The 20,548-nt window shown below is 35.6% G+C and overlaps 2 protein-coding genes across 2 annotated transcripts; one reads left to right on the forward strand and one right to left on the reverse strand.

Moving 5' to 3' along the window:
- The first annotated feature begins 1,099 nt into the window (after window positions 1-1,099).
- On the forward strand, window positions 1,100-3,799 carry LOC109022078 (guanine nucleotide-binding protein subunit beta-like protein). Its single transcript, XM_019004878.2, has 2 exons — window positions 1,100-2,241; window positions 3,467-3,799. The coding sequence occupies exons 1-2, from the start codon at window positions 1,363-1,365 to the stop codon at window positions 3,566-3,568; spliced, it is 981 nt and encodes a 326-aa protein (XP_018860423.1). The 5' UTR covers window positions 1,100-1,362; the 3' UTR covers window positions 3,569-3,799.
- Window positions 3,800-8,530: 4,731 nt separating this feature from the next.
- Window positions 8,531-19,303, reverse strand: LOC109022079. Its single transcript, XM_019004880.2, has 10 exons — window positions 18,782-19,303; window positions 17,412-17,920; window positions 14,012-14,211; window positions 12,953-13,123; window positions 12,224-12,538; window positions 11,660-11,818; window positions 11,432-11,581; window positions 11,103-11,306; window positions 10,541-10,813; window positions 8,531-10,355 (listed from the first exon to the last, which is right to left on the reverse strand). Exons 1-10 carry the CDS (start codon window positions 19,191-19,193, stop codon window positions 8,942-8,944), a joined length of 3,807 nt encoding a protein of 1,268 aa, XP_018860425.2. The 5' UTR covers window positions 19,194-19,303; the 3' UTR covers window positions 8,531-8,941.
- Between the last annotated feature and the right edge of the window lie 1,245 nt (window positions 19,304-20,548).

Below are 20,548 nucleotides of genomic sequence, written 5' to 3' on the forward strand. Positions count from 1 at the left end.
GCACTTGCGGCAAAGCTAACTTTAAAAATGGTGGAACACCTTAACCATCATTTTATCTCTCTAGCAGGAGACTCTCAATTGGTGATTTCTTCTATTTATAAAGAACATATATGACAAATAGCACCTACCTTGGAGGATATTGCAAACTCTTTGAAATCCCATACAGATTGGTGCTTTCACAAGATTGATCGATCCCAAAATTGACTTGCGCACTCGGTTGCGCAATGGGCAGTTACAAACTCTTTGTTTGGTAGCATTCCATTAAATATTATTCCTTCTGCTATTTTGCATATTGATAGCGGGAAAGATCCCCCTCAGTAGTTTGTAATAGTATTTACCTTTTTATATTATGCAAGCTTGCTTAAAAAAAAAAAAAAAAAAGATGGCCTAGTCAGTCCATCCAAGGGAAGAATATTGTTAACCTCATGATTGTATTTGTAAGTCGTTAACAAAATAAAAAATCATAGTTTTATTAAAACCTAATATGAATTCTCATCATGAATTAATGACTTAGTCATCTCTAATCATATTGATTAATGTTATATATTTTTGTTATGATCATAAATGTTAAAACTTAACTAAACTAGTATTCAATAGTTTTAAAATTTTTGGATCAATGGTTTGACCTTTAACAATTGGTATAATAAGAACAAAGACCATATCACAAGTTTGAGTTACGAAGGGCAACCTATAAATTAAATTAAAATGCCTTGATATTTTGTATAAGTTTGATGCAAGTCATTGGGTTGTGATAGATGGTTGAAGCCGTTGAAAGAGAAAAGATTGCCATCGAGTCATTGTAGATAGTGTGGGCCGCTATGGACGTTGGATTCGGAAGTATGATAAATGTTATGATCCTTAGGATTAGAAGATTAACCAAATTTTTAGTATCCAATGCTTCTACTAGAACTTTGGAATCAATGTGGGCTTTTAATTATTTTAAATATTTTTTTTTATTTTACTAATTAATGGAGAAAATACTTTAAAATATATTATATCAACTGGAAATATTGGATATGATAAATATTGAATTAAAATAGACAGCAAAAAAATTTGTTTTCATCTCACATGTTTGATCAATGCACCAAGAAAATTTAGAAAAGAAAACGTAAAAAGCAAAATCACAATTTAAGGACAGGTAAATCCAGAGTGGGAATAGGCCCGTACAAGTTTACAAACAAGCCTTGGGATAGGGTTCAGAAAACCCTAGAGGGTCGAATGGGTGTTTTGCATACTCAGTATCGTCTGGTATAAATACGCTTCGTTCGGCCATTTGCCTTTGCACGCACGCTCTCCACCTCCGAAAACCCTTTGAAGCAGAAGCAACGAGCGAGGGATTGAGAAGAGCTAGAAGCTGCAAAAATGTCGGAAGGACTTGTTCTCCGCGGTACCATGAGGGCCCATACCGACATGGTGACGGCCATCGCTACACCGATTGACAACTCTGATATGATTGTCACTTCATCCCGTGACAAGTCAATCATCGTCTGGCACCTCACCAAGGATGAGAAGACCTACGGTGTGCCTCGCCGCAGGCTTACGGGCCACTCCCACTTCGTCCAGGATGTCGTGCTCTCCTCCGACGGCCAGTTCGCTCTGTCCGGTTCATGGGACGGCGAGCTCCGGCTGTGGGACCTTCAGGCCGGCGTCTCCGCACGTCGCTTTGTGGGCCACACCAAGGATGTACTCTCCGTCGCCTTCTCGATCGACAACCGTCAGATCGTATCCGCCTCCCGCGACCGCACGATCAAGCTCTGGAACACATTGGGTGAGTGCAAGTACACCATTCAGGATCAGGATGCCCACACCGATTGGGTCTCCTGCGTCCGGTTCAGTCCCAACACGCTTCAGCCCACCATTGTCTCGGCTTCGTGGGATCGAACCGTGAAGGTCTGGAACTTGAGCAACTGTAAGCTCAGGAACACGCTGGCGGGTCACGGCGGGTATGTCAACACGGTGGCCGTCTCGCCGGACGGGTCTCTGTGCGCGAGCGGAGGCAAGGACGGGGTGATCCTGCTCTGGGACCTGGCCGAGGGGAAGAGGCTCTACTCGCTTGACGCTGGGTCTATCATCCACGCACTGTGCTTCAGCCCCAATAGGTACTGGCTGTGCGCGGCGACCGAACAGAGCATCAAGATCTGGGACTTGGAGAGCAAGATCATTGTTGAGGATCTCAAGGTGGACCTCAAGACTGAGGCAGAGAAGGCGGATGACAACACTTCTAATAGCAATAAGAAGAAGGTAAATTTCCTTCTCCAGAAAGAGAAGAACTTGCCTTTGTTTGGCTTGTTGGGTTTGGTTCGTTTTTATTGGAATTGGTTGCTGATTAAGTGCGTTATGTTGATTTGGGTGTGTGTACTGCATTGTATTTGTATCTTTTATTGATAGCTATGTGTTTGTCATCGGATATAGGCCATTGTTTAAGTTATAAAATGGTTTTTAAAATATATATCCTGGGGATTGAGATTTTTCATTAACTTTGTGGTTTTGCTTACAATTTTCTTGAGATTTAGCCATTTGCATGGCTTGATGGATTAATTTATCATGTTAACATTAACTAGGAAAATGGTTGTCATTAACCATCCTGCTAGTGGTTTAATTTAATGTGGTTATTGTTCGTTTAACGTTGTTATCCCCTAATATAGTTTAGTGTAATTGGTTGAAATTGTATAGCAATCACTCCTCTTCCCTATCTAGATCCTCCTGAAGCGTCTAGATTAGGTTTTGTTTCCACATCGGTTCTTGATAAGCCTTTTTCCATTCTGGTACTAATAACCATTACAAGTATCTTTTAGCTCTGTTATGCTCAGTGAGTGATTCATATTCTTCTAACTGGTTAATAATAAGTTTATAAGAAACTGGTTGATTAAGTTGTATTATTATTTTTCCTTGTTATGCACATTTCAAATTTATGCTAGAGCTGGAAAAATCAATTTGAAAAGGAGCCCGTCCATATTTTGCAGATTGTGTTTTGTTGAAGACTGTATTTATGGTTTTTGAATGTGTTTAAGACCAGACCTTTTTTCCTGTTTGATAATATTCTGCTTTAATGCTCCGATAGAGTTGGTTTTCGTATGTCATGTCATCAAGGTTGTATGATTGTGTGTAGAGTTTGGAAGGATATTCTGGATATCTGATATTATTTGAGAACTGAGAACTGGCACGTTAATGGTCTGTATGATTGAATAACTTGATTTACTGAAAGAGGTTAACCCATCTTATGAATGCGAAAAAGTAAGTTGTGCTGAAACAATTCTATAGCAATGACTGTAAATTAGGCTGCAAGGGCGTATCTATCCTGTAGGTAAATTGACTGATAATACAATGCTGGTTTGTCTTTCGTGCTATGAAGGATATAAATTATGTTTCTGCTTGTTAGATCTAATTTCGGAGAGTTAAGAGTTAATGTTCCTATTTTTATAACAGACTTTGAAATTTGCTTTTTATTTTTGCATTGAATTGGTAGATTATCTACTGCACAAGCTTGAACTGGAGTGTTGATGGCAGCACACTATTCAGTGGATATACAGATGGTATTGTGAGAGTGTGGGGAATTGGTCGTTACTAGTAAAGCTCAAGAAATTATTCAACTTCGGCTTCAAGAACAAACCAGTTACTCTTTTTAATGTTAGAAGTTTTATATCTTTTATGATTTCGTTGGCTATGGTGAAGATTTGGTCATGTTTGACATGGGGTTGAGGCTAATGATGTTTTTGTTTTGGTTTTTATGTTAGATGTTGTATTCGTATTTAAAATTGTGGAAATGAAGTTTGCCTTAGCTGCATGGTTTGATAGCACATTCATACTTTCTTCTGCATATGTGCCCTTGGCGATGTCTTCTACTGTGGTGGTTAGGATGTTATGGATATCGATTTGAGTGGTAGATGACCGAAGGTCAAGGCCTTTGACACGACTAGTGGAGATGTGAAAATGCACACTTTATAAGAGAATGATTCAGGCTTCATTTGGTTACACAATAAGATTACAAATAAATTAGACACAAAGCCTTGCTAATTACAAGCAGTTTGGTGCACCAAACATGTATCGATGTTGATATGATTTTTTTATTAAAAAAAAAATTTGAGAGAAGAAAATGTCATTTGTTTCATAAAAATCATTTTTGTCTTTAATTCGTACTGTTTTATTAAATGAATGTATTACATGTCAGCATTGGTGCACAATTTGATGCATAAACTCGTTTGCAAGAAGGCTTTTCCTTACAGAAAAGCAATCCCACCACAAATTGTCTAAGTTTTATTTGATTTGTTAGATCTACTTTACAATAGAAGTAACTTTACAGTCTGATGAATTACATAAAGTCACGTCTATTTGTGATATTATTTTTGTATAATCTATTTGTGGTTAAAGTATTTCTCTATCTGTAAATAGGTGAAATAGTTTGTGAATATTAACGAAATAATTTGAGTTAAGATATTTGATGAGATCTTGAAAAATGAGAAAGAAAAATTGAATAAAAATATTATAAAGTTAAAATATTATTAGAATATAATTTTTAATATAATTTTTATTTTAGAATTCGAAAAGTTGAATTGAATTTTGTATTTTATTTGGAAGTTTTTAAAGTTGTAATGATTATGTAATGATTAAATGAAAAATTTGAAAATTTGAAAATGAAAAATGTTGTGTTTGAATAATGTTTAGATGTCGAGATGAGATTGATAGATTGAGACTATCTATGAAACCAGACGGGACCTCAATGGCATAAGTGGCAAAGAGTCCATTGATCAAAACTTCTACTCAACTGTATTTAACTCCATAGCACCTAGCAACGATCAACTTTCCAGTGCAGGAATTAATTGTATGCCTTAGCTCCCCAAGCATCAGTATCTGCCCAATCCTTTCATCCTTGGAACCTCACGTTTGCCCAGCCTACAGAGGAAACCACACTGGCAGCAATGCTCCTTGAGAAATACAATCAGTTTCTTGGGCAAAGCTACAAAACCTGAGTGCTACAAAACCTGAGAAATACAATCAGTATCTGCCCAATCCTTTCAGTTTCTTGGGCAAAGTATAAGGACCAATATTAGGAAATATAATTAGATCTAATGTTTTTGTTGAAAAACATGGTGCCTAACTCCCGCACCTTATCTATTGTAAATAGTCTTGATTTGTACCACTATGTACATTTTTCGGCCTCTGGAAAAGGGAAGTCTTTAGCTTGTATTACCTTCGGGTGTTGATGTTGAATTTGTTTGTATTAATATCGATTCTATGTCTCTTATGGTTTATTCTAATCCTCCCCACCACTCTTGGTTAATCACCTCTGTTTATGCTCTTGCTCCATGGTATCTCAAAGAAAAATCTTGGCAACATCTGTAATCAATTTATCAAAAAGCTTTCCCAAGTCCTTGGCTCTGTTGGTGGCTTAAGATCTCTTATGGATAATCATGACCTAATTGATATAGGTTTCACATGTCCTTTCACATGGACTTATTACAAAAAGATTAGATTGAGGAATTGTAAATCAGCAATGGAGTCTTTTATTCCCATAGCTTTTGTCCTTCTTCACACAGTTCAAGAAAATACAGTGATGATAGCTCATGAAATTTCCCACCATCTCAAAAAAAAATCTAGAAAGAATAGAAAGTCCTCTACTGCTTTCTTCTCTATTTTTATTAATGGGACTCCTTGAGGCTTTATTTATGCTCAAAATGGCCTTAGACAAGGTGACCACATTTCACCATTGCTCTTTATATTGTGTACTGAAGTGTTGTTATCTAGATTGATTGCTCGAGCAGAAGCTCAAGACACATTTGGACTTCCAACTACATTTAGCAAAGTCAAAAAAAGAGATTTACTACGAATTGCAGGAAAAAAATCTCCAAAAAGTTAGAGGGCTGGAAATCCAAATTGCTATCACAAGTTAGAAGAACTATGTTAATAAGAACAGTGGCATGCATCGTTCCTTCATATCAAATGACTTCCTTCATGCTACAAAAATCAGCCTGAAAATCATTAAGTAGTCGATTTCAAAATTTTTGGTGGGTTCTCTCTCTAAAGTTTGAAAACATAACCTAATCTTGAAATCATGGAAGTCAATTCTCCAACCCAAATGTTCAAGTTGACTTGGTTTAAGGACAATGGACCAACTTAGCATAACTTTGCTAGCAAAAACAAGTAGGAAAATGAGTCAAGTACACATTAAAATCTGGCACTCATTCCTCTCATCGAAATATCTCAATTCCTCATGTTTCTAGATTGTTCAATCTAAACCATTAGATTCTTGGTTTTGGAAAGGTATTCTAATCAAAACTTTAATGGTCAATCGATTAATATTTAGTCAAAACCTTGGATCCCTCACCTTGGAAACTTTTAGTTAGTCTCGTTTATTTTCGTAAACGAGATGAGATGAATTGAGATTAAAGTTAGAAGTTGAATAACATATTGTTAAAATATATTTTTTAATATTATTTTTATTTTGTAATTTAGAAAAATTGAATTGTTTATTTTATTTATATTGAAATTTGAGAAAATTATAATGATTAGAGATGAGATGAGATGAATTGTAAAAACAAACAATGCATCTCTTTCCAATAAATGAATTAGATCTTCTCTCATCTCAAGGTATTAATGGATCTAATCACATAAATTCCCCAGGTATGGAATATTCCAAAAGGGTCAGACTACTCTACCGCCCAGAGTAACCTGCTCATTTTGACCGATAGTACTTTTCCAACTTTGGTTTTTTCATTTTTCTATTCACATATTTAAATATTTTTAAAAAATAAAAAAAAAATTCACCAATACACTTGAAATTACTTCCTTAATTACAAAGTAAAAAAAAATATCAAGCGGTCAACTTGAGTAGTCAAATTAGGAGGCAGAGTAGTTTTTTCCATTCCAAAATCCCCTCCCCCCATCAAGAAAGTATAGTAGAAATCCAAAAAAAATCCCCCTTTCCAGCAACAAAACCATCATAGGCAAGACTCAATGATATGGTATCTATGTGAAAACAACAACAAACCTTGCAGCAAAAGTATCCAGCATCCTCTTACAAAATTTCCCAAGTCCTGTTTGAAAGTTGAGAATCCATGATAGAGATGAATTGCTTCTTGGAAAATCATTTGGAATAATCTCCCCACTCGAGTGAGACAGCAACTTTCTCCCTCCTATTCAACTTGAATATATACTGTCCTTTGTTAATGGTGAAGAATAATCATAATCTTTACTCCATCTTTTTATACAATTCCCCCCTTCACTCGATTTTCTGGACCCAAAGTAGTTGGCTACTAAATCTTATATCTCTGCTGATTAACTCTATAACATATTGGGTATTAATGATTATCAACCCAAAAAAAAATAATTCATGACCATATTGAACCAACTTTGAGGACGCTGGTGCCTAAATGAAAAAATGCTAAAGGTGTAAGCCCTCCTTTGAATGCTGAGATAAGATGGATAAAATGATTTGTGAATAATAGTAAAATTATCAGAATGAAGATATTTTATGTGATTTTAAAAAATGAGAAAAAATTAAATAAAAATATTATAAAGTTAAAATATTATTATAATATTATTTTTTAATATTTCTTTTGTTTTGGAATTTAAAAAAATTAAATTATTTTTTATACTTTGTTTGAAAGTTTGAGAAAACTATAATGATTAGGTAATTATTTGATTAAAAAGTTAAAAATTTGAAATTAAAAAATATTTGTGTTTGAATAATGTTTGAATATCAAGATAAGATAAGATGAGATGAAATTTGTCGCAACACTTTTCCAACCCTAAAAGTCTCTCTTCCACTTAACTGGTCACCGCCTCCACCGAACTACTGGAGTATTTCTTTTGATGCAGCATTTAGAGACTCATTCTCTACTTCCTCCATGGTTTGTCGCAATTCGGAAGGTTTGATCTCAACTACATGGACCTCAAAATTCCTCTCCTCAGTTCCTGTCATTGCTGATGCTTCCACAACTCTTCTAGCAACACAACTAGCAACCTCCCTGCAACTAAAATCTTTTATTTTGGAGGGCGATGCGCATTAAGTCGTCATTGCAATAAAAAATGCTGATATCTCATCAGCATGTTAAATCACTTCAAGTGTAGATGACATCTATCAAAATCTACACTCCTACAGTGATTGGAGTGTTAGAAAAATTTTCATCTCAAAATTGCACTTATTGTCATAATGGACTGCGACTAATCTCTAAGGTTGCATACCCTTAAATACTATACCAAGATGTATTATTTTAAATTATTTTTTATTTTATTTTATTCTTGTTAAACTAATTGAGATGTTCTACTTATCATTCATACATCACATACTTATTTAGAAAAAATGAAAAAAAAAAATTAAAATAGATGTGGTGTATGAGGATGATAAATGAAATTATTTATGGCTAAATTGCCGGGGCAAGTTTTCGGGTTAAACGAACAGAAAATGGTTCACAATTTAGCCCCTTTAATAAAGAAAATATAAGAACACTTTCACTTCAAACAACCTAACAAATTGACTTTTATCTCAGGAACAATGACTATATACTATAAGCTGCAAACGCATGACCAAAAATTACAAACAATTCCCATCTCTTTGAAAAATTTCAATATCTCAAGCAGCCATTAGTAGCAGATACGAAAATGCACTTTATGGTTTCTCATTTGGGAAAAGAATGTCAAAAGAATATAAAACCTCAGCTGTACAGATGTAACTCCGGCAAAATTGCATAATTTCCATGGCGAAATATGCACCTCTTACTGTGATAACTCGACAAGAAATTAAGGCTGAATTGTATGCTGCTTTTATTCAACCACCACCTGAATCACAAATAAGTCGATTGTCGAAAAAATATTTTTCACTATATATGACATATTACTAACCTTATGATGACCTTCCAGATTGATGCTACGCCAAGTCCGCATATCCTCGCCCTTATGAAACCCCAGGTACCAAGGTGACGGCTTTTCAGGATCTGAGATCTCCCTATTTTTGCTTGATGAATGGATTCCCATCACGATGTTTAGCAGTTTTTGCAGATTGGAATCGCCTCCTTTTCAATTTAGTTTTCATAAAGCAAGCCAGAGTTATATTGCTATCATCTTCATCATCTTCTAGACTGTTGCTCATTGGTTCATGGAGACACACCTTCTGCTGTTGAACAAGATCTTGCCTCCCAGGTCCACTGTCACCATCTGCAACAGTAGGCATATCCTCTGCACTAACCGACTGCAATGTGCAAGCCAACAAATTATCAGGATTTCCAGCATGAAAACATGCCTGAGATTCCAGATCTTGTGCAGCAGATAGTATTTGGTTTCCATCATGAAGTTTATCAACTTCATTGGGATGTGAGTCGGAAACCTTTATTAAACTACCTGGAGAGCAAGCCTCATGAACATTTTTGGCAACTTTGAGCCTTCTCTTCGTTGGTTTATAGGAAAGAAAGGAAGCAAGTGTCATGCCGTCACTATCTCCTGTCCCTAAATTCTGCTTAGAAATGTTTCTACATGTTGAGACTTTGGGCCCATCTTGTCGGCAAGGCAGAGATACATTGTGGCCTTCCCCTGATGGTTCGTTACTTCTTTTCCTTCTCTTTAGCAGATTTAGAACCCTGTTTTCCTTATCCAGAAAGCTGCTTCCAACACCTTCACCATCATTCTTCCTGAAATCCAGACTTACCGGATGAAAACAGGAAATGTGGCTATCCTCTGTCAAATCCATGCATTGTTTCCTATCTGATTGTAGTTTAAAAGTCCCCTCCTGCCCTGCACAAACATTCCCATCCAGTGAATCAACCACTTGACCATTGGTTATAGTTAACAATGTCAAATCCACACAAGACGTATGATCAAGAGGATGTTCAGTATTGTTAGTAATTTCAGAAGACATAGACTTTCCCGAAGACCATGTTGAATTCCAGTTTTCCCCCAAATCTGTTGTGCATATGTTCCTCCCAGACTCATTCGCTGCAGAACTCTTGCCAATAGCAGCCTCTATACAAACATCATTAATAGTCCCTGAATCCAAACTTCCAGGGGGTAGGGGTAACGGCAGACTCAAGTTGTCTGCAACTGGTTCAATATATTTCTTTCTCACAAACATTGACTTTCCAGAAGACCATGTTGAATTCCAGCTTTCCCCCAAATCTGTCGAGCATATGTTCCTCCCAGACTCATTTGCTCCATAACTCTTGTCAATAGCAGCCTCTATACAACCATCATTAATTGTGCCTGATTCCAAACTTCCAGTGGGTAGGGGTAACAGCAGACCATTGTCTGCGATGGGTTCAGTACATTTCTTTCTCCTTGTACGTGATTTAGGATTCTTTTCTTTCTGTGTGGTACCAGAACAAGCTTGAGGTTCACCCTTCTTGGATCTAATCCTCCTTGGAGCATTGCTGTGCATCCACATGTACAAAAAATCTCATGCATAAGTAAAGCAAAGTCAAAGTCATACAGATAGGAAAATAAAACAACACTCGAATTTAAAAAGGTTTACGTGATCCACCAACAAAACAAAGAAAAATCCTAAAAAGGTTCAATTATTGCAAACAGAGAAAGGAACAGGACAAAAAAAACTTACGATGAAGCTACAATCTTCTCCTTTGATCTTGGAGTTCCCCCATGCATAGAGGAAGTATACACCCCTCTTTGATCTATACAATCATCATTAATTGTCCCTGATTCCGAAATCCCAGGGGGGAGGGGTAGCGGTGGACTCAAGTTGTCTGCAACTGGTTCGGTACATTTCTTGCTCCTTGAATGTGATTTAGGATTCGTTTTCTTCCGAGTAGTAGCAGAACAAGCTTGAGATTGTTGTTCACCCTTCTTAGATCTAATCCTCCTCGGAGCATTGCTGCAGCCAAATCAAAAAAAAAAAAAACTCAAGCATGAGTAAAGCAAAGTCAAAGTCATCGATAGCAAAAAGAAAAAAAAAAAAAAAACACAAACTTAAAATGGTTTAGATGATCCCGCAACAAAACAAAGAAAAATCCTAAAAGGCTCAAAGGTTGCAAGCAAGGAACATGACAAAAAAAAAATAAAAAAAATTATGATGAAGCCAGTAGGCATATCAAATCAAAATCAGCAGACTGCATGCAGTAAAAGAAAATTAGAAAAGAACTAGAAGTGCTTGAATAATCTACCCTAATCTTCCCTTCGGCATGCTGCAAGGATTTAGATTTTCTGGTTCTGATATCGAAGTAATTGGCAATGGAAGAAAGTCACTTGGATAAAGGGCAGGACGTTCTGACTCCCGATCTACAAAGTTGGATATAAGTGCAGCTTTCTGTATTCTTCTGGCTTCTTGAAGCATAGGCACTTCATCGGGAAGCAACACCTTCCATCTCCTGGTTATATAGAGATATCGTGCAATTGAAGGAGACTCAATTGATATACAGAATAAAAATAGATTCATAACATCAGACATAATATGAGCGATTTGTCCATCAATTAATATCCAAAAACTTCCTACCTCCGGCACTGATTATCTGTACGTGGAGGCACACATGCAGCAACTTTAGACCAGCAATATCCATGTTCCATAATTGCTGCTTTCAATCTGGAATCCTCCTCTTTAGTCCATTCACCCCAGTTCAATGAAGGATCTAAACTATTGACCCATCTGTCATCAGAATCAAAAGAATTAACGATGTCATCACAGCAATAGCTTCTAGGTTGAATTATAATGATTCCACAGTACCTCTCTCTACATTGCACTTGAGTTCGACCAGGCACAAATTGAGCTATCTTATTCCAATTTTTTGGCCCAAAAAGCATCACAGCTACTTTCAGGCGTTTGTCTTCATCTGCAATCCACCTCCCCACTCTTTCCCTGGTTGGGTGAAGAGATTTTTTCCACCTGCATGTCATCAAAAGTCTTAATGGAATCAATTGATTTACAGTAAACATCCATAACAAGAACAAAAAAAACTCATTTCTGTTCTCAAATATAACCAAAAGTGCATATATATATATATATATCTGTGTGTGTTTGCGTATTTATGCATATCATCTTGTGTACTTGGGTGATGCCTATTCATATCAATATAATCATTTACTTATGAAAAAAATGCATGTATATATATATACACACATGTATATAAGAAGGACAATATGAAACAGTAACTAGTAGTTCCCCTAGCAAGAATTTCACTGCTCTTTCTTCAGTAGGGAAGCTATATCAGAAAAATAAGATTTTACTACAGAAAAAGTAAGGCTTCATGAAAATAAAAATAAAGAAAAAACATTTAAGATAGAAAACAACCTGTTAGAGCATTGGTTACCAGTCCGTCCTTCCAAAGTAGAAGCTACAGACTGCCAATCCCTCTCACCAAAAATGTCTACAGCTGAGCGTAGTTGAGCATCCTCATCCTTAGTCCACACCCTTTTTAGTATGGAAGCATTCAAACTCCTTTGATAACGTGCCAAACAGTGAAAAGGGGTCCTGTTTGTTCCCAAAGATACTGCAATATCAAACCAGTTATTGATCCCTTTCTCTTGGACAAGTAACAAAAGAATCTTATCCTCCTTAGCCGTCCATGGATTGTTGTTGATTAAAGGATCTTCATAATTTAACCATCTGCATAGATTTTCCATATATATATTTAGCTAAAAGAAAGAAGCAAAGCAATCTATTCCTAAATGTGTGGTTCATAATGAGAGCGTCACAGACGTCTGTGATGACAATCATCACAGATGCATTTAGCACCACTGTTTTGGAGTAAAGCAAACATATGAGTGGATCCCACCTATATGACCTATGATGATCTCGGAGTTTTATTCAAACCCAACAATGCTATATGTGTCTGTAATGGTGATTGTCATAGAAGTCTGCAAAGCTCGCTTCATTGGATACATATTCTTCACAGAAAATCAATAAACACGAAAAACAATAGTCAAAAACTGCCAAAATTGTAACCAGATGATCTGACTGTTGAGAACACAACAATAAAGCTTTAGATATAATTGATTTGATTCTTAAGAGAGTACACACCTTGCTTTACATTCAGCACCCAAGCGACCCACAACATACATGGAAGCTAATTGCTCCCAATTAACCTTTGGCAGAAACTCCCTAATCTTCTCTGGTGTAACTTCGAGATTTTTGATTGACATGAGAATCTTATCAAAATCATTAGTATCCCCAGAAGATGCATCTGAGCCACTGCAAATAGACATTTTTCAGGTAAAGTATTACTAAGAAACAGGATTAAATGGTAAAGAGAAAAATGTTCAGATTGCCTGTAGCAATGTCTCAAAATCCAATAATGCAGTCTTGGTGGCCCCATACTGGTATAATGTTTTTATTTTCATCTCATTAATTATTTATTTTTTCTACAGAGCATCTTAATACAAGTTTACAGAATATTTACAGAATCATCAGCTCTTCTAATTTTTAGGTGCATCTGTCGTATACTCGTGTAACTCCAATTTGTATATTCTTTTTACCTATCGTATACTTGAATATAATAACATGATAAGATCTACTTAAAAGTTGTTTACAAAATCATTGGTGATGTAACTCCAATTCTTCATTGCCTCAACCAACGAGATACAGGTACTAATTTAGAAAAGTACGAGGCCAGACAAACACAGGTTTACTTTGTTCCAAAGCCGTAATGATAGGTTGTATTATGTAAGAAAATGGAATTTGGACATAATCTGCTTGTCAAATATTCCAAGTATCCAGTGCTTCATCTCCTGGAGAGGCTGAAACTTGAGAAACCAAAAGGTTCTCAAGGATCTCTTTTCAGTCATAAACTAACAACAGTTGCAAGTTCATGTAAAGATACTACTTCCTACCATGAAAAGTCAAAAAGAGAAAGGAAAAATTAGAACAAGAGGCAACATATACGAAGCTTCTCAGTAAAAGTGAGTAAAAGGATTATGAGCACTGTAATGATATATCCTATGACAAACCGATGTCCAAGATGAACATATCAACGTGAGAATGAGGCCCAAGGCCTGACGAGTAATTCTAACTGCCATATGTTTTGAGGCATGATAAAAAAAAAAAAGGAGAACACTAAAAACAGAATCCAATATATAATACCTGAACCGATCCACTGAAATTTGCACCATCAGTTGGTGAAATTGTTGCCTTATCCCCTTTCCAAGATTTTCCCTTTCAGCCTTTGACCATTTTTTCTGTTCTAAGGTAAGCGGAAAGTTGGTAAGCACCATTCTATAGTTAGAAACATGAGAATTTTCTTCTGGACCATGATACATGGCAGAAAGCCGTTTATCATCAATCTGCAGAAAAAAAAGGGAGAGACATCAACATACGAATAATGAAGTGTCTTCATAGGTAAAAAGGACAAGTGGTTTTAAACACAGCTAAAATCCTCTGCATTGCTTTGAGCAACCCCGTAAATAATTGATCATAGACCAACATACTCTTTTCTTTTTAGGCCAATCAAGTAGTATGGTCAAGTAATAATGTAGACCCCATGACTCTTCCTTCCCTGCTTCCTCTCTCTCCCTCTCTCTCTCTCTCCTGTTTGCAACCCCAAAAGTTTTTCCTCAATCGACATCAGATGATAATACGGACCCCTTGACTCCAGAAAGTAGCAAATTATTGGGGGAAGACTGACAAGTTTCAACTATATCTATTTTAGTGTTCAGAACAGGAAGCAAATACGCATTAGAGGGGGAATAAGAAGAAGCATTGACCTGCCTGAAGGAAGAATAAAGAGAAACTCTTATCTTTGAACCGTCTGGATTTTCCAAAGCACAATGGAGAAGTAGAAGATGGCAGCAGCTGGGTCGGTTTAGTTGTTGTATTTGCTGCTTTGTTTTTAGATTTTAGTTTAAGTAATTTAGTTTCAGGTCCCCAGTCCTCATGTAATTATCCAAGGAAAGACCAAGTCGTACTTGCTTATAGTACTTCGAAAAGACTAGTTAAGATTGCAATTGTAGCTCCTCGGGACCATTTTAAACCATAAGAACATCTACCTCACAGGTAATGTGGAACCCCATTTACAATTCTTCCTATGCCTAACTTGGGGTGTTGAGATCTTCTCCATTCAAATCTTTGACATCCAGGTCAGTCTATTCATAAGGTGGTACAGCTTGGCTCAACTGGACACTTCTGGCTATGAAGTGGCTCTAATATTAATTGAAACGTCTAAGGAGAGTACAAACGACATCTAGACTTGGGCCTCGTTTGGATAGTTAGATGAGATGAGATGAGATGATAAATTTGTGAATAGTAATGAGATGGTTTGAGTTAAGATGAGATCAGTTGATTTGTAAGTGTGTTTGTTTGGATGTAGAGGTGAGATGAGATGGTTTTAACTTTTTATCGGGATTTGATAAAGTGGTGGGTCCCAGCAATTATTGGAAAGTGTTTGTAATGATTGAGTATTATTTATGAATATATTTTCTATTAACAATTATTAATTGAAAATTTCCCAAACATATTAAAATGGAAAACTCCCAAGTTTATTTTTTCCTAAATTTATTTCATTCAGAAATTCCAAATTCCAAAAATGATCAATTATCAATATAAAATACACCATTCTAATTATTGATTATAGCTTGGAAAATTCCCAAGTTTATTTTTTCCCAAATTTATTTAATTCTAAAATTACATAAATATCAATTATCAATATAAAATACACCATTATAATTATTTATTACAGCTTGGAAAACTCCCAAATATTTTTTCCTAAATTGATTTAATTCTAAAATTCCAAAAATTTTCAATTAATAATAAAAAATACAACATTCCAATTATCATTTATATCTTAGAAAATTTCCAAGTTTATTTTTTCTCAAACTTATTTTATTAAAAATAATTCTCAAAATTATCCATTATCAATAAAAATAAATGCATTGCAAAAAACCCAAGGCTTTTACTGGAAACAAATCAGAGTTTTTCAACAAATAATTAAAAAAAAAAAAAAGCATGAAGAGAAAAGCCAAAATCAAGCCCAGAGAATTAAAACCCAGGAACCCAGAAACAGAAGCCTCAATCGAAGCCAGTGGAACTGCAATCGGTTCTGGGGAAATGTAAGGAAAGAAGGTAGAGAAAGAAAGTAGAAAGAGAGAGAAAAAAAAAGAAATCGGTTCTGTGTGTATGTTCCTACAGATGGGTGTGTCGCTCAGATGGATCTTGGCCAGCGTTTTCCAAAGTTGGAAAATGGCAGACAGCAGATCGGAATAAGAGCACTCTCAATGGATTAGTTAAAGTCAAACCTCACTTTTAGCTAATATGAGATAAATTTGGCTTTAGCTATTCCATTCACATCAAATTCCTATATTGGATTATTCATTTTTTCATTATATAACAATAAAATAATTGAGATGAATTTGACTTAGGCTATTATATTCACATTAAATCTCCACATTGAATTATTTATTTATTCATTATATAGTAATAATTTTTTTAATTATTAATTTTTTTAATTTTATCATATTTTACCATTCTACTTATTATATGATTATATGTTAATTAGTAGTCATATTCTAATTTATTTAATTGGTTAATGGCAAGTACTACATAGTTCATCAAAATATGGGCACTTGCTGCAGGATAGCGTGCACACACAAAAGCAATAATAAAATAAAATAAACACAAAAATAAAAAAGAATTAAAACATGCACAAAAGCAACAGCAAATGGAGGTACCCAGAAGAGGGAGAGTTATAAAAGAAATAATAAAATAAAGATTTGGTGGTTCTACAGTATACGTCAAATTTGGTTTTAGTTTTAGAATTACTGTAGCTAAAAGTTACTGTAGTTACCCTTTGCCTAATCCAATGTGGACAGTTTTGTTGTCCTAATAGCTAAAAAGTACATTTATTTTACATTTAGCTATTTCATTGAGAATGCTCTAAGGGAGGAAATTTCGTTGGAAGGGTAAGGGTTTGGCGCTAGTGTGTATGAAGTGGAGGCAGGGAAGAGAATGGGTTTCTTGGCATTATGGAATGGAGGAGGAAGGGCAACGCGGGATGAATCCATGAATAGCTCAGCCTTGGGGCAGTTTCTGGACTGTCAGTGACAGGTCTTCTCAATGAATAGTATTGAGAAAAGTGAGAACGCATGGGATGAGGTGAGATACCACAACAACACACGTTTGGATACGATTCATACCACAACATGTTTGACCGTACGAAACCATCTCACATATTTGTGTTTCATTTGTGTAACCAAACCGGGCCTTATACTCCTAAAAGACTAGTTAAAGTTGAAATTGGAGGAATCATTATAAGCAGTAAGAATTTCTCCCACTTAGGCAACATGGGAACTCATTCACCACTCTCATATACTCAACCTAGGGCATGACACCTAACTCTTAACTTTACAAATAGACACCAAGTAGAAAAAATTACAAGCCAGTAAAGACGGTTAAACAGTATATAACAGAATATATGGAATTGATCTCAGTAAATGGAACTGAATAAACATTCCATAAAGCTAAATGGAAAGGTGCTTATCGGTTAACAAACCTTTGGATCCTTAGAAGCCCACGATTTTTTCACTGAAATTAACTGGACACGTGGATCCTTTTTCTGGGATAATGCCCGCCCTGTTCTTTTTTTGCAAGAAGCCTGGAAGTCTTTAAGGATTTTAACACGCTCCTTCAGTCTTTTGTTTTCCTCAATTCTTGCTTCTAACTGAATTAACTTACTTCGAAGAAACCTCTGACTTGATCTATTCTTCTTAATGGCATCGAGAAGCAAGAGTGCAGACTTTGGGAAGCATGACTTTTTAAGTGGCAACATAGGTGAATTACAAGCACGTGATTGATGGCTCTCAATGAGACCAGAAGGCTGCACCCCCTCATTGTCATCCAATGAACGGGAGTTGCAAAACTCATCAGTATCTGTAAATCCTTCACAGGCATTAGTTCTATTAACAAACAAATTATCTGTAGTTTCCTTCTCCAAGGATAGGCTAGAGGCATCAACCTGCTCAGGTTTCTTTAACAAACTCCCAATCCCGTATTTAAAAGTATCTGGAAAAGGAACAACGCGTGAGTTCTTTAAGGGTGTTAAAATAGAGACATATGAGATCAAACTTACAGAAAAAGAATATGGGAATGAATCTCAATCATTGCAAGACAGCCACGCAAAAATATAGCAAAATAGGCATTCACAAATCAAGCGCAAGAACATGTCATACGCGCATGTACATGAATCAGGAGAAGATAATGCTGCATTCTTACACATAAACAAGAAAACAAAACTTATTTTGAGCTAACGCTCAGAAAAAGATTGCTTATGACTTCACCAACACAAGTACATATGTTCAAAACTACTAAATAAGGAATTCTCGTGTGCGCAACGGAAATCCACACTTAATTCTTTTTTTTTTTTATTGGCACCGGATGTTCAGGAACGGCATCCCAACTAATCCACACTTAATTCTAAGCACTAATGCTTCCAACAAAGCGTTTTGTATACATCACCATTGTAATCAGTACGCGACTCCAAGTTAGAGTAACTGTGAAGTCCATTCAAAAGACAGAATGTAAATCAACTATACACAACACAAAAAGTGATAATTTGAAATTCAAAAGCAGCAACAAGAATTGGGTGGTAAGGCATAGTAAACAAGGCAAACGAGCATGCCAGCTTGTGTTGGTTGCGCAGAATTCAGAGGCTCAAGACATAAAATAATCTCTTTCAACCCAAAGCATCGAATTTGATGCACACCAGCGAACTAAACCACAACCGTACATCATCAACGATATGCGCTACTCAGTTTATTCAGCATTATCAGGAATTATCAGCTCGAAGTCCACCACAAAATGTATCTATCATACAAACACAGATACGTGCGTGTACACTGACATATACATATATATTGCACTTACCACAACCGTGGCCCGAAAACCGGCGCTGAATTGCGAGGAGCGTCGCGAAATCGTCCTCCTCGTCCGACGCGTCCTGCGGGACAGAAGCCAGAGGCTCTAATGACAGGGGCTCGCATAGATCGGACGAGACAGAGAACCGATTCTGAATGCTTCTGACCAATTCTAGGTCGTCATCGGACTCGGAATCGGCGGATTTAGCGGAGTAGTCTCGGTTTACGGCGGCGGCAGAGGGGGAGAAGGGGGAGGGTATGTTATCCTGGAGGTCTCTAGGGTTCATGCCTGTGATCATACAAGCTCGCCTTAGGGCTTGTAAGTCCTCGTCCAAAACGTCGTCTTCGTCGTCGCGGTCGTCTTCGCTGCCGGAGATCCCCGGATTTTCTTGTTCTGATTCATGTAAGGTGCGAGGAGACATTGAGTGATTGTTTGGAAGGAAAGTTCCGCAGGGATTCCGGGGGAAACTTTCCGAGAGAGGAAGCGGCGTGTTTAGGAAAGCGAGCAGCCAGCTTCGATTGCTTCCGAAGAAGGGGGAGGCGGTGCAAGTACTTTTGAAAATGATGAGCCAGGTCAGGATCGGGTCGAGTCAGTTTGCAGGGCGGATTCTGGGCCAGATTGGATTCGTTTTCGTGTCAACCACTTGAGGCGTCCATTGTCTTGACCAAACTTTTTAATTTATTTTATCTAATTATTATAATTGTTTTAAATTTTAAAATAAAATAAAATAAATAATTTAATTTTTTAAATCTTAAAATAAAAATAATATTAAAAAATATATTATAATAATATTTTATTTAATTTTTAATTTTTATTTCAACTCAAATCATATCGATTGCAAAAACAAACGAAATCTTAATGTGTAGAACTCTAATCACAAAATGTAATCTCTTCGGGCCTGTTTGGATATAGAGGTCATCTCATCTAATTTTAATTAATAATTTTACTATTATTTATAAATAATTTTAATTTATCTTATCTCATTTCATTATCTAAACAGGCTCTTAAGTGAGTTGTAATCTATTCGAACCAGTTGATTTTTTGAGTTATCGAGTCAAAAGGACCTAAATTACGAACATGAGTTAAGGGAAGTAAAACCATTTAGGCCATTGTTTAAGGCTTTCATTTAAAAATTAAAGTGAGGTATTTTTTAAAAAAATAAAAACAATTTATTAAATAAAATTTTAAATAATTTTTATACTTTTTAATGTGTACAAGACTCCATAATATTAAATTTAATATTTAAAATAATGATTTTTTTATTTTTAAATAATTTTTTAAAGATCTTGCTAAATTGAGGTACAAAATTTGCATTGAGATCTCATTTTAAATTGTTGTATTAAATATAGATTCAATAAAAATTTATTTAAAGATTTTATATAAAATCTCATTTTATTGAGAATTTTGAAAATATTTCGTATAATAATTTATATTTTATTGTATTATAATTATGAATGACTCACTTAAATTTTACCTTAGACCTCAATTTGTATTGAGCCACCCAGTTATTTTCAATCTTTGCTTATATTTTGTATTTATATTTGAATGAAATTGAATAATTAAAAATAAAAAATTACAAAAAACTCTAAATTTAGTGAAATTTATACCACTTATATATAGACCATATTGAAATTATATATATATATATATATATATATATTAGTATTGTAATACTGACAGGATATGTGTAGGTTATTATACACATTATACGACAGCAGATATCAGCATTTTTTATATAGTTCCTATATAGTAGTTTCATAATGAAACTACCAAGTC

Source organism: Juglans regia, chromosome 6 (genome assembly GCF_001411555.2).
Source record: "Juglans regia cultivar Chandler chromosome 6, Walnut 2.0, whole genome shotgun sequence".
NCBI classification, from domain to species: domain Eukaryota; kingdom Viridiplantae; phylum Streptophyta; class Magnoliopsida; order Fagales; family Juglandaceae; genus Juglans; species Juglans regia.